General features: G+C 41.9%; 1 protein-coding gene across 12 annotated transcripts in view; it reads left to right on the forward strand.

Moving 5' to 3' along the window:
- The window catches only part of abi1a (abl-interactor 1a), a 107,852-nt gene that overhangs the window by 19,913 nt on the left and 72,730 nt on the right, over positions 1 to 15,209 (forward strand). For all 12 annotated transcript variants that reach the window (XM_041184637.1, XM_041184640.1, XM_041184646.1 and 9 more), the window contains one exon: positions 14,120 to 14,287. In XM_041184637.1, the coding sequence (XP_041040571.1) occupies positions 14,120 to 14,287 (168 nt within the window). The remainder of the gene's footprint in view (positions 1 to 14,119; positions 14,288 to 15,209) is intronic.

Below are 15,209 nucleotides of genomic sequence, written 5' to 3' on the forward strand. Positions count from 1 at the left end.
TGTACCTTTTTTATGTTTAGCAAAATGAAACAACCTTAGCAAAATTTTTAATTACAAATATTTTCAAGATAAATCCATGTCAAAAGCAGAAAAAAATAATTTATCAAAATATTACAAAGCAGGAAATGGTTTTGTTCTAAAGTCTTACAGGCTGAAGTAAAACATATATGCAAGTTTTACATCGCTATCAAAGTAACAAAATAATTGAAAGCTTGTTTAGATCTAGGGTAGATTTTCCCTTAACTGAGCTGGTTTTGCCAATTTGCCCCCTGTATGCAAAAGATCAAGGAATTTCAGGCACAAGTTATGCCCAATATAAACCCAGTTTAAAAAAAGGGCTAGGAGTCTGTCCTGCCCTGAGATTGTATTAACCATCATGGTGAGTTTCTTTTAATTGAAAACAAAAACAGAATTACCTGGAAAAACTCAGCAGGTCTGGCAGCATCGGTGGAGAAGAAAAGAGTTGACGTTTCGAGTCCTCATGACCCTTCAACAGATTTTTATTCTTTTAATTGAACCTCTTTGCTGGCCTTCAGGGAGGCTCCTAAATTAAGCATAAGGGTGCGAGGGCACTAACGAGCTACTTTTTGAAGGATTTTACGTGTTTACTAAAACTGACTGTACAGCACTGAAACTAGTAAATGCTTCTGCATGTTTTTCAATTAAGTTATTTAAGACAACCTTACTCACAAATAGTGGGCTAGACACTCAAGAATACTTACCTTTTGTGATAGGCCCGTTTCTAGATCAGATGATGCCAGGTTAGCACTCTAAAATATATTAAATATTTTTTAATGGAAAAATAAATTGTTTTAAGCAGCCTAATTGTGCTGGTTCCTGGAAGATTTTATGTTCAGTGAAATTCAAATGAGCCAGTGTAAATTTGAGCAAAAAGCACAGCCATTTTGAGTGTGTTTGCACTTGGTGTGCTGATCTGTGCCCAGTGGGAACTACTTCCCGGCATAGTGTGCATCTGGAGGACCTCGTGTCCCGAGTGTGTCTGTTGTGACATGCTAATCATGTGTGTAGCATCATTCTGTCTGCATTGGATAGCTGTATATAATCACCTAAACAGGCAGGGAAAACTGGGAGCCAGTAGCATACTTGAAGGACCAATGAAATGCCTGAAAAATACTCCCAAGTGCTTCGAGCATTTTTCCTTCCAGGAAAAAATACAAACCATACTTTTATCATTAAATGCTGGGGAATAGGCAGAGAAACAAACCAGTCACACTAAACTTGTACATGACTGTTAATGCTTCCAAATAACTTCTCTGGTGAAGCTCCCTCCTTTCGAACTTGAATTTTGCTGTTTTTTCCAACTTGCACTGTGAATTTGGATATTGGATTAAGCCTGTTCATTTAAATAGCAAGTTTGAAGACTGCATCTTTGACACTTGTACTTTTTCATACTGATGGACCACATTTCTCAAAATTTAGCTTCAGACTGCCATCTTAGTTCAGTAGTAGATTGGCTATGAGGGCACTTAAAAATGGGTGAGCTCAAATGACAAATAGCCTTGTTTGGATTCATAAATTCTGCAGCTTGTATGTATCTGATTGTGATACATATGTTAGGACATAAATTCTCCCAGATTCAACTATGTAATTGGATTCATGTCTAAATCATGTAATTAGATCCACTCCCTTGGGGTTTTGTCCCTATAATCAAGCTTCTGGTCTTGCTGGCCTGGGCACAGCCAGTCAGTCTTTCCATCTTAGTCACTGCCACGTGTAACACATTACATCTTCCAACTCAGTCACTGACTTGGCAATTAAAATTAGCTTCCGTTATGGCTTCATGTAAAGTCCAGTTTGATGTGACTATTTCTTCCTTCAAAGTGCTTGTAGGCTATTTCCTGCAAGTTAGGAGCACTTAATAATATGTAGTGGGTTTTTTCCATGCCGAAGTCTATAAATTATAGGACTTTGTGTTCGTTTTCTGTTGTCTTGGGTAAAACCATGTATTTTCATTGTCTTATTTCCATTCCTACACCCATCAGATTGACCAGTCAGTTTTTCCAGGACGGTCACTGACCTCATTACCTCTGGGGATCTTTCCTCCACAGCTTCCAGCCTCAGTCTCCCAACCTGGACAGCCTGCTTCTACCTCCTTCCCAAAATCAAAAACAGGACTGTCCTGGTAGACTGATAATGTCAGCCCGTTCCTGCCTCACGGAACTCATTTCTTCCTACCTTGACTCCATTCTCTCTCCCCTTGTTCAGTCTCTTCCCACCTACATCCGTGATTCTTCTGATGCCCTACATCATATCAATAATTTCCAGTTCCCTGGCCCTAAGACCATAAGACGTAGAAGCAGAAATTAGGCCATTCGTCTGCTCCACCATTCAATCATGGCTGATAAGTTTCTCAACCCCATTCTCCCACCTTCTCCCCGTAACCTTTGATCCCCATACCAATCTTGGTCTTAAATACACTCAATGATCTGGCCTGCACAGCCTTCTGTGGCAATGAATTCCATAGATTCACCACTCTCTGGCTAAAGAAGTTTCTCCTCATCTCTGTTCTAAAAGGTCTTCCCTTTATTCTGAGGCTGTGCCCTCGGGTCCTAGTCTCTCCCACTAATGGAAACATCTTCTCCACGTCCACTCTATCCAGGCCTTTCAGTATTCTGTAAGTTTCAATCAGATCCCCCCTCATCCTTCTAAACTCCATCGAGTATAGACCCAGAGTCCTCAAATATTCCTCATATGTTAAGACTTTCATTCCTGGGATCGTTCTCGTGAACCTCCTCTGGACCCTCTCCAGGGCCAGCACATCCTTCCTGAGATACGGGGCCCAAAATTGCTCTCAATATTCTAAATGTGATCTGACCAGAGCCTTATAAAGCCTCAGCAGCACATCCCTGCTTTTATATTCTATTCCTTTCAAAATTAATGCCAACATTGCATTTGCCTTCCTAACTACCGACTCAACCTGCAAGTTAACCTTAAGAGAATCCTGGACTAGGACGCCCAAGTCCCTTTGCACTCCAGATTTCTGAATTCTCTCCCCATTTAGAAAATAGTCTATGTCTCTATTCTTCCTACTAAAGTGCAGGACCTCACACTTCCCCATGTTGTATTCCATCTGCCACTTCTTTGCCCATTCTCCTAACCTGTCCAACTCCTTCTGCAGCCTCCCCGCCTCCTCAATACTACCTGTCCCTCCACCTATCTTTGTATCATCTGCAAACTTAGCCAGGATGCCCTCAGTTCCTTCATCTAGGTCATTAATGTATAAAGTGAAAAGTTGCGGTCCCAACACTGACTCCTGCAGAACTCCACTAGTCACCGGCCACCATCCTGAGAAGGACCCCCTTATCCCCACTCTCTGTCTCCTGCCAGACAGCCAGTCTTCTATCCATGCTAGTACCTTGCCTCTAACACCATGGGCTCTTATCTTACTGAGCAGCCTCCTGTGCAGCACCTTGTCAAAGGCCTCCTGGAAGTCCAAGTAGATAACATCCATTGGCTCTCCTTTGTCTAACCTACTCGTTACCTCCTCAAAGAATTCTAGCAGATTTGTCAGGCATGACCTTCCCTTGATGAAACCATGCTGATTTTGCCCTATTTTACCATGCCCTTCCAAGTATTCTGAAATTTCATCCTTATTAATGGACTCTAAAATCTTACCAACGACCGAGGTCAGGCTAATCGGCCTGTAATTTCCTGTCTTTTGCCTCATTCCCTTCTTAAACAGGGGGTTACATTAGTGATTTTCCAGTCCTCTGGGACCCCCCCCCCCCGACTCCAGTGATTCCTGAAAGATCACCACTAACACCTCCACTATTTCTTCAGCTATCTCCTTCAGAACTCTGGGGTGTTATCCATCTGGTCCAGGTGATTTATCCACCTTCAGACCTTTCAGTTTTGCTAGCACCTTCTCCTTGGTAATGGCCACCATGCTCACCTCTTCCCCCTGACTCTCTTGAACTTTGGGGATGTTACTCGTGTCTTCCACTGTGAAGACTGACGCAAAGTACCTATCAGTTCCTCTGCCATTTCTTTGTTCCCCACTACTACTTCTCCAGCGTCATTTTCCAGCAGCCTCTCTCTTACCCTTTATATATCTAAAAAACCTTTTGCAATCTTTTATGTTACTGGCTAGTTTACCCTCATATTTAATCTTCTCCCTCCTTATTTCTTTTTTAGTTGTCCTCTGTTGGTCTTTGTAGGCTTCCCAATCCCCTGGTTTCCCACTGCTCTTCGCCGCATTGTATGCTTTCTTTTTAGCTTTTATGCTGTCCCTGTCTTCCCTTGTCAGCCATGGTTGCCTCGTCCTCCCTTTAGTATGCTTCTTCTTCCTAGGGATGAATTTTTATTTTTGCTGTCTCCCAAATTACACCCGGAAACTCCTGCCATTGCTGTTCCACTGTCTTTCGTGCAAGGCTCATCTCCCAGTCAATTCCGGCCAGCTCCTCCCTCATTCCTCTGTAGTTGCCTTTATTCAACTGTAATACCGTTACATCTGATTCTAGCTTTTTCCTCTCAAATTGCAGGGTAAATTCGATCATATTATGGTCACTTTCTCCTAAGGGTTCCTTCACCTTAAGCTCCCTTATCAAATCTACCTCATTACACATCACTAAATCTAGAATTGCCTGTTCCCTAGTGGGCTCCACCACTAGCTGCTCCAAAAAGCCATCTTGTAGACATTCCACAAATTCCTTTTCTTGGGATCCACTACCAACCTGATTTTCCCAGTCTACCTGCATGTTGAAATCCCCCATGATCACTGTAATCTTGCCTTTCTTACACATCTTTTCTATCTCCTGGTGTATCTTGTGCCCCACATTCTGACTACTGTTCGGAGGCCTGTACATACTCCCTTTATGGTTTTTTTACCTTTGCAGTTCCTGAACTCTACCCACACAGATTCTACATCATCTGACCCTACGTCATTTCTTGCTAACGATTTAATTTAATTTCTTACAAACAAAGCAACCCCACCCCCTCTGCCAACCTGCCTATCTTTTCGATAGGATGTATATCCTTGGATATTTAGCTCCTAGTCCTGATCCCCTTGCAGCCATGTCTCCGTGATGCCCACCCCATACCTGCCAATTTCAATCTGCGCCACAAGCTCATTTACCTTATTTCATATACTGTGTGCATTCAGATACAACACCTTCAGTCCTGTATTTCCGTCCTCTTTCTCATTGTTGTCCCTTTATCTGATGTGCTTGAAGTTAGATTCCTAGCCCTTTCCAAACACTCTGTCCTATTTTGTGTTCTGGGGACTTTAATAGCCTCTCCTGGGCTCTCCTTTCTTTTCAGATTTTTCATAATTTTCAATGCACTTGAATCCACCCCCCCCCCCCCCCATGCTAACCTGCTTTGTTTCCCATTAGTCATACCTCTTGGAGTTTTTACCCCCCCCCCCACTTTCTAGTTTAAAGTCCTGTTGACGACTCTAACCACCACCTCTTCACCATGGACGTCCAACCCCTCTACACTTCCATCCCCCACCGGGATGGTCTGAGGGCTCTCCGCCTCTTCCTTGAACAGAAGCCTGAACAATCCCCATCCTCCACCACTTTCCTCCGTCTGGCTGAACTTGTTGTCTCACGGAACAATTTCTCCTTCAACTTGTCTCACTCCTTCCAAATAAAAGATATGGCTTTGGAAGCCTGCATGTATCCCAGTTATGCCTGTCTCTTTATGGGGTATGTGGAACATCCCTTGTTCCAGTCCTACTCTTGGCCCCCTCCCACAGCTCTTTTCTCGCTACATCGATAACTGTTTTGGTGCTGCTTCATGCTCTAGCCTGGACCTGGAAAAATTTATCTTGCTTCCTATTTCCCTACCTCTATCATCTTCACATGGTCCATCTCCGCCATTTGCCTCCCCTTCCTTGATCTCTCCATCTCCATTTCTGGTGATAGACTGTCCACCAACATTCATTACAAGCCCACCGACTCCCACAGCTACCTTGACTACAGCTCCTCACACCCTGCTTCCTGTAAGGACTAAATACCATTCTCTCAGTTCCTTTGCCTCTGCCACATCTGTTCTGATGCCACTTTCCAAATTGGCCTTCTGACATGTCTTCCTTCTTCCTTAATCGAGGTTTCCCACCCACTGGTTGACAGGGCCCTTAACCGTGTCTGATCCAGTCTTGTGCCTTCTCTCCCTCCCAGAAAAGTCCTCACTTTTCACCACCCACCTCTGCATTCAAAGGATCACCCTCTGCCATTTCCGCCAAATCCAGCATGATGCCACCACCAAACACAGCTTCTGTCAGCATTTTGCACGGACCATTCCCTCCAGGACCCCCTGGTCCACTCCGTCATCCCCCAACACCTCATCCCCTTCCCGCGGCACCTTCCCATGTAATTGCAGAAGGTGCAACACCTGCCCCTTTACCTCCTACCTCCTCACCGTCCAAGGGCCCAAACACTCCTTTCAAGTGAAGCAGCGCTCCACTTGCACTTCCTTCAATTTGTTCTATTGCAATCACTGCTCTCAATGCGGTCTGCTCTACATTGGAGAGACCAAACGCAGATTGGGTGACTGCTTTGCAGAAAACCTTCGGTCTGTCTGCAAGAATGACCCAGACCTTCCTGTTGCTTGCCATTTCAACGCACCATCCTGCGCTCAAGCCCACATGTCCATTCTTGGCTTGCTGCGATGTTCCAGTGAAGCCCAACCCAAACTGAAGAGGAACAGCACCTCATCTTCTGATTAGGTGCTTTACAGCCTTCTGGACTTGGTCTGAAGTTGTTGAACTCAATACTATGAACAATCTCTTCCATCTTCACTCCTTTATTTATCCCTTTTTTCAAAAATTCATTTTTAATTTTTATCCACTTATTTTTTATTAATTCATTATTCCACCCCTCCTTTTTATCCAATTTGGATCTTTTTTCCCCCACCCCACAAGAGCCATCTGTTACTTGTTCGTGTTCTTTTCAGAGTGCTTGCCCCTGTTCTGCTATTGTACATTCTGTTTTCTTACTTTGCCACTATCAGCACCTTATTTAGCCCATAGCACTATCATTAACACTCCATTTGTCGTTTAGTTCATGACATCATTGTCAATCTCTCCTTTGCCCCCCCCCCCCCCCAACCCCACCCCACCACCATCGCTGGCCTTCTATTCAGCTTCACCTGTTCCACCCACCTTAAACAATATAAATTTCAACACATTTCTTCTACTCTGTAGCTCTGAAGAAGGGTCATACGGACTCGAAATGTCAGCTCTGTTTTTCCCTCCATGGATGCTGTCAGACCTGCTGAGTTTTTCCAGCACCTGTTTTTCTTTCAGAAATTTTTTGCATTGTCTGCCATCTTATACTACTTGTACTGAGAGAATTTCTAATTTACTTGAGGAGAAGCATTTCTTGAATTTTGAAGAGAAACTAAAATCTAAGGGTAATTGTTCAAAGTAACTTCCCAGCAGTTGGTGTTAGGTTTTGGGAATATAGTGAAATTTGGGAAACGCAGAACTTAATTTTTATCCACTTATTTTTTATTAATTCATTATTCCACCCCTCCTTTTTAATCCAATTTGGATCTTTTTCCCCCACCCCACAAGAGCCATCTGTTACTTGTTTTTAGTCTGATGACAGGTGTAATTTAATGCAGCTCGGTATGAAGTGATTTTGTAAGAAACAAAACATGAGCAGTATTATCTAAATAGTACTGTTTTGGGGTGCAAGAGCCAAAGAGCCTGGGGATGTATATTCAGCAGTCTTTGAAAGTGGATGTGCAACTTGATAAGCAAGTTGAAGCTTATGAGAATGCAGACAAGGAGTTGATGCTAGACTATTACGTATTGTTTAAGCGTCAGCTAGAGTTTTGTGCACAACTCTAGGTACCACAATTTAGAAGGGATGTCCAGCCATTAAAAAGGGTGCAGTGGAGGTTTACCAAATTGTCTGGTATTATCTTAGTAATGTGGAGAGATTGACAAAACTGGTACTATTCTTGGAGCAAACAAGATTAAAGGGGCGATTAGAGTTATTCAGAATGTTAAATGGTTTTGGTTGAGCAAATAGGGTGTTACTATTTCCTCCAAGTAGGTCAGTACCAAACTGACCAGAAACTGAACTGGACTAGCCATATAAACACTGGCTACAAGAGCAGGTCAGAGACTAGGAATTGTGCGTCAAGTAACTCACCACCTGACTCCCCAAAACCTGTCCACCATCTACAAGGCACAAGTCAGGAGTGCGATGGAATACTCCCCACTTGCCTGGATGAGTGCAGCTCGTACAACACTCAAGAAGCTTGACACCATCCAGGATAAAGCAGCCTGCTTGATTGGCACCACATCCACAAACATTCACTTCCTCCACCGCTGACGCACAGTAGCAGCAGTATGTACTAGCTACAAGATGCACTGCAGGAATTCAAGGCTCCTTCGATAGCACCTTCCAAACCCATGACCACTACCATCTAGAAGGACAAGGGGAGCAGCGACATAGGAACACCTCCACCTGGAAGTTCCCCTGCAAGTCGCTCATCATCCTGACTTGAGAATATATAGCCGTTCCTTCACTGTCGCTGGGTCAAAATCCTGGAACTCCCTAACAGTGCTGTGGGTGTACCTACATCACATGGACTGCAGTGGTTCAAGAAGGCAGTTCACTTCCACCTTCAAGGGCAACTAAGGATGGGCAATAAATGCTGGCCCAGCCAGCGAAGCCCACATCCCATGAATGAAAAAAAACAAAGATTTAAAATAATTGGCAAAGAAAGTAGAGGGATAATTTTCTTTGGACTGTTGCTTTAATTTGCAACGCACTGCCAGAAAGAGACTTGAAGCAGATTCCATAGGAATTTTCAAAACCTTGCACCATAGTGATGTGGTCAGTTTGCTCATCCTCCCTGCAGTTCCCTTGTCCACATGATATGCAAGAACCTCAAACTTGTTGGGCAATTGCAAGGGCTGAGGGTCTTCCAGTGCTACCTTCTGGATCCCCATACCTACCTCGCTTTGAGTCAGACCCTATAGTCCCTGATTACAGACCAAATTCGAAGGAGTCCAAGGGGTGTGACTACCTGCTGGAATAGTGTCCAAGGAACTATTGCCCTTGCTATCGCAGCTTCTGAAGCTCAGACTCAGCTAAAACTTTGAGCTGAAGTTCCTCACGCTGCAGATGCTTAACCGCAAATATGGTTCCTGTGGATCTCACGATGTCCATTAGCTTACATGCTGCAGCTGCTCCACATCGCCGGTTCTGCCCTCTTTGCTGTGTTTTATTTAACAAATTAGGTTTAGAAATATTCATTCGTTATCTGTAATTATATCAAGTGGTTTAACTAATTGAGCTATAAATTTAATACTGTACTTATCTCCTCAGTCCCAGTTTAAACTACTGACCCTGTTTATAGAGTGAAAAAAAAACTTAACTCTCAGAACCTAATCACCTAATAAATGCTTCAGAACTTTAGCTCTTGTGTTCCGCTGCTGGTCTCTGGCTCCCTCTCGAACTGCCCCCTTTTCGGTAAAAGGTCAGAATTGTGGCACCTTCACTGCATTGAGTTTGTTTGTTTACCAATTTCCCAAGCTTGCACTCAGTCATGAGCTGATATCATCGTTCTTGCTTGTTTTGCGCGCTTCATATAAATACAGGTGTTTTTACTAGCTGAAATTCTGCAGAGCTGAGTCAGGCAGTGCTGGCTAGAGAGGCCAGTTTGAACTAGCTGCCTAATTAACTGGAGCTGCATCTCCAGGGAACTTGTTTATTCCTTACTTAGACTGAAGGAAACTTAAATAGTAAATTGTAGTTAAATACTCAGCACAAACTTGACCTGATTTTTGAACAGGTTAACCCTTAAAATTCCCTCACCGAGCTTCCAAGCTTGCACTTTGTCGCAAGTTGCACTCAGTCGTGTTTACTTAAGTGCAGACATAGGAGGACAGTAATAGAGAATTTCAGCTACCTTAATATTAACTGGGATAAATTTGGTCCAAATGGTATAGAGGGTGCAAAATTCTCAAAGGAGAACTCTTGAAATGAAGCTGGGCAGATGGTTTCATTGGGGGGATTATTTTAGTGTAGATTTAATCCAGTTATGGAAAAGGATAAAGTTAGATTGAGTAAAATTTTTGATTTAAAAAATTAGACTTTCCTTTTAATATAAGCTAGATAAATCAGTGTCTGAGCAGTGGGAGGTATTCAAGGAGAAGTTAGAGGGTTCAGAAAAGTGTGTTTCCATAATAATAGATTGTCCCTGGATGTCATAGAGTACAGATTAGGATGAGGCATAAAAAGGAAGCCTATGCCAGATACAGAGAGCTCAATACTGCAGAGAGCCGAATAGAGTGCACAAAATGCAGGGGTGAAATTACAAAGGAAAGTTAGAAAGTAAAGAGGACATGGCAAATAAAATTGAGGAAAACCAAGGATCTTTTATAACTTCATAAAGAGTAAGAGAACATTAAGGAAAAGTGGGAGTGATTAGAGACCAAAAAGACATTGCCACATTGGTGGAGTGGGTAGATAGGTGACAGATGAAGTTCAATATGGAGAAGTGTGAGGTGATACACTTTGGTACAAAGAACATGGAGAGACAGTATAAAATAAAGGATACTATTCTAAAGGGTGTGCAGGAGCAGAGAGACCTGGGTGTGTATGTGCATAAGTCATTAAAAGTGGCAGGACAGGTAGAGAGAGCTGTTTCTAAAGCATGCAGTATTCTCGGCTTCATTAATAGGGGCATAGAGTACAAGAGCAGGGACGTACGCTGAACTTCTATAAGACACTGGTTAGACCTCAGTTAGAGTATTGCGTACAGTTCTGGGCGCCACACTGTAGGAAGGATGTGAATGCATTGGAGAGAGTGCAGAAGAGGTTTATGAGAATGTTTCCAGGGATGAGACACTTCAGTTATGAAGAAAGATTTGGAGAAGTTGGGACTGTTTTCCTTGGAGAGGAGACTTGATAGAAGTTTTCAAAATAATGAGGGATCTGGACAGAGTAGATAGGGAGAAACTGTTCCTGCTCATAGTTCTGTCGAAGGGTCATGAGCACTCGAATCGTCAACTCTTTTCTTCTCCGCCGATGCTGCCAGACCTGCTGAGTTTTTCCAGGTAATTCTGTTTTTGTTTTTGTTCCTGCTCATAAACTGATTGAGAACAGAGGGCACAGTTTTGAAGTGTTTTGCAAAAGGAGCAAATGCAAGGTGAGAAAAAGCTTTTTCGCACAGCAAGTAGTTAGGGTTTGGAATGCATTGCCTGTAAGTATGGTTGGGGTAGGTTCAGTTGAGGCATTCAAGAGGGTATTGAATGATTTTCTAAATAGAAAAAATGTGCAGGGTTTTGGGGGGAAAAGGCAGACAATTGGCACTAAGTTAAAATGCTTAGAGAGCCGGTGCAGACACAGTGGGCTGAATGGCATCTTCCTACACCGTAACAACAATTCTGTGATTCTGTAACTTACGAATGGGGGAGATATGGGTATGCTTCTTTTTGAATACTATGCATCCGTTCTCACAAAGGAAACAATGTAGACATTATGGCTAAGGAGGAGTGTGAAATTTTGGAAGGGGCCAACATGGTGAAGGAAAATCTTTGCAAGTGGATAAATCACCATGTCCTGATAAAATGTATTGTCGGTTGCTCAGAAGAGGTGTAGCAAAAGCAAAATATTTCAGTTGCTGGAAATCTGAAATAAAAACAAAATGGTGGAAATATGCATTGGGTCAGGCAACACCTGTGGAGAGTATTTACATTTCAGGTCACTGATCACCTTTCATCAGAACTCATGATTTTCCTAACCTCTCTTGCTGCAGGTTTGGCGCTGGAGCACTGCAAATAGTGCACCATTGTTTACAAAGGGAGGCAAAAATGGCCAAAGTAATTATAGGCCTAATCTTGGTGGGCAAAACATTGAAAAAAGTCCTGAGGGACAGTAATCCATGCCTTTTCAAATGATGAATTATAATCAAAGACAATGTGGATTTGAGTTTTTTTTGACTAACTACATGAGTTTTTTTGAGGTTTCAGGAGGGTGGATGAGCTGATTGTATCTGATGTCCACATAGACTTTAGCAAGGCTTCTAACAAGGTTCCACCTGGCAGTAGTTTGAGATAAGAGCCTATGGGATTCAACCACTGCTAAGTTGGATCCAAAATTAGTTCAGTCAGCATGAAAAGGGTTGGGTGTTTCTGTGACTGGAAGGCTATTTTGAGTGGCGTTCTGCAGCGCTTAGTGCTTATCTCTTGCTATTCGTGATGTATGGGCTATAGGCTGGCTGCAGGAAGGTGGGATTAGAAAGGGCACCTGGGTGTCCTCGGGCTGGCATGGACAAGATGGGCTGAATGGCCTCCCCTGTGCTGTAACTTATCTATGGTATGTCAATGATTTAAACTTAAATGCAGAGCTGTTGCTTTTAAGTGCACTCCACTGTGCCATGTAGCCACAATACTACCATTTTGAGGAACAGAGATCTCGGAATGCATGCCCACAGATCTTTGAAAGTAGCACGACAGCTTGATAATGTGGTTAAGGTGACAGTGGCATACTTGGCTTTATTATGAGGTGTAGAATGTAAGGAGGGAGGTAATCCTAGAATTATACAAAATACTTGTTAGGCCATAGCTAGATTATTGCATATAGTTCTAGTCACTATATGAGAGGAAGATCTGATCGCATTAGAGGGGTCCAGCGGAGATTTAGGAAGATGTTGCCAGGAGTGGAGAATTTTGGTTGAGGGAAGATGGAGCAAGTTGGGGTTACTTTCCTTGGGACAGAAGGGGCGAAAGCAGATTTTAATTAAGCTGTGTAAAATTGAGGGAGACGTAATGAAGTGCTTAGTCTATTTTCCTTGGCTTCGTGGTTAATGACTTGGGGTATAGATTACCTGGGGTACAGATTTGATGCAATTGGCTGAAGGATCAGATGAATTTCTTGAACCAGTGTGTTGGTGGTTTAGAACCTGTTGCCTGATGAGGCCAAAACCTTCATGGCAAAAAAGAAAATTGGATGTATGCTTGGAAAAACTAATCTACAGGGCTATGGACCAAGAACTGGAAGGTGGGATTTGTCTGTCTATCCTTTTCGGCTGGTACAGACACTGGGCTGAATGACCGGCTTTTGTGTGATAAATTTTCTATTTCTATGCTGAATTATTCTGCAATTGCCTATAATTCGTTGTCTTAAACAGTACCTATCTGCTCAGATATGCATTGTGGTTTAAAAAGAACATTGTTTAGTTTTGTGTTCGCCACTGATTTAGACTTTGGTAGAATATCATGTATGGTACTCAGTGAGATTTTTTTTATGTATTTATTTTAATTTAATTGACTCATTATTGAATTGTAGGGTTTGTGTAAAGTTTCAAATAATACTTGTACCTTTGATTTTGAATTCATTTGACATAGATCCATTTAATATGTTGGACTGCAACTTGCTTCAATCATGACTTGATGCAGTGTTACAGCACCTTATTCCAACTCGCCAGTGTGTATTTGTCTGGCACAGTTTGAAGGTGACATTTTGCTGTTAGACTTGCTTTCCAGCAAGGCACTGGACTGGTTAGGGAACTTCACCTTAAAATTGAGACAATAGTGCCTGTTCCTAAGCCAAATGGAAGAAAAGCAGCTTGTCAGGCTAGCTGAACTTAACCCTCTGTGGTCTACATTGAATAAATGTGACAAGATACTTTTACTGCTGCCTCCTTCGTTGCTGTACAAAAAATGTTTCTTCAGTGTGGGTTATTACATTAAGTTGTAATGGCAACTTAATGCTGATTACTTTCTCTCACTTGGCTCTGTTAGAAACTGGGCTTGTTGCCAGAGGATAATGTATTCTATCAACGCTGTTATGTTTACAACATAGAATCCAATCTACTCATGCTTCTTGTTCACCTGAGGAATCTTTTGAAGTTTCAAGTAAATACATTCAGTCTAAAGTTCACAAATTTATTTGCCCGCATATGCAGTTTATTATTTTTACTTTGACAGACCTCTCACCAAGCAGCCAGTTGCAATGTATTTTCTATCAGTGTTGTTAAAATGCTTATGATTTAGTTGCAATCAGTTTTGTAAAGTTATTGGTATTGCTATACTTGCTGAAGTTTCCAGATTTAAAAATAGTGTAACGTGGTGATAGTTTATTATCTGCTATAGAAATTTAATCCCCTGAGTATTCTTTTTATCCGACAGGCCCAAGACAAGAGAAAGGCCCTTGAGGAAACAAAAGCATACACCACCCAGTCCCTTGCGAGTGTTGCTTACCAGATAAATGCTTTGGCGAACAATGTGCTCCAATTGCTGGATATTCAAGCCTCACAACTACGGAGAATGGAGTCTTCCATTAACCACATCTCCCAGGTAACGGTGAAATTTGAGAATGCGAATTTTCATGCAAGATATGATACACAGCCTCCATGATGGGTTCATCATGGAGGATCATAAACTACAGAGAGCACAGAAGTGAACTTAATCACATTTATTGTTTTTAGCCTAGAGTTCTATTTTAATTGAACTGTTTTCTGAAAGTACTGCGTTGCAAACATTAATACGTTATTGTGTTGGGATAATTAAGTTTTCCTGTTAATTTTTAATGAGGTGTAGACTTCAGCTGCTACCTACTAAAACAAAGCTCTGATCATATACTGCTTAGAAAATGAGCACATAAAATTAAATTTGTCCACGGGGTATGAAAGGACACAATTATACAAATCTTTCCAAGGTTACAGGATATGTATTTTGAGGTATTCTGATATTTTACTTTTTGTGGCCTCGGGCGATGGCTTGCTATAGCAGTTGAGGACTGCAAAGTTTTAAAAAATCATTTTAAGGGTAACAATTTAAGAATTTGTCTCCTTTCCAAAGTTGAGAAAACAATTGATATGTTTTGCAATTTCGTTAAATTGGGATGTTGCAGTCTAAGCAATTACAAATGCATAAGTAGTATCTACAGTAGTTTAGCAAATGTGTACCATGATTTAAATTTGCATCTGATTTTAACCCCTGATCTCCCTCCTTTATTTGCTTTTGCAATTTCTTTCCTTGTAATTCACATGCTACTTGATATACATGGAAATGTTAATTTAACACTCAAATTGTTGGCAGGTACAAATAATTCTGTGCTTTTTGATCTGTCTGACTCAAAAGAATAATACTGTACTGTTGGGAGCAAAGCAGACTCATGTTACTTAACTTTCTGACTACTTGTGCTTAATCTGGCAGGAGTAAAAAATTAATATCCATTCCTTTTTTATGGATTACTTGAGTATTCTAAAATTCGTTT

The sequence above is a fragment of the Carcharodon carcharias genome, chromosome 3 (genome assembly GCF_017639515.1).
Source record: "Carcharodon carcharias isolate sCarCar2 chromosome 3, sCarCar2.pri, whole genome shotgun sequence".
Lineage (NCBI taxonomy): Eukaryota > Metazoa > Chordata > Chondrichthyes > Lamniformes > Lamnidae > Carcharodon > Carcharodon carcharias.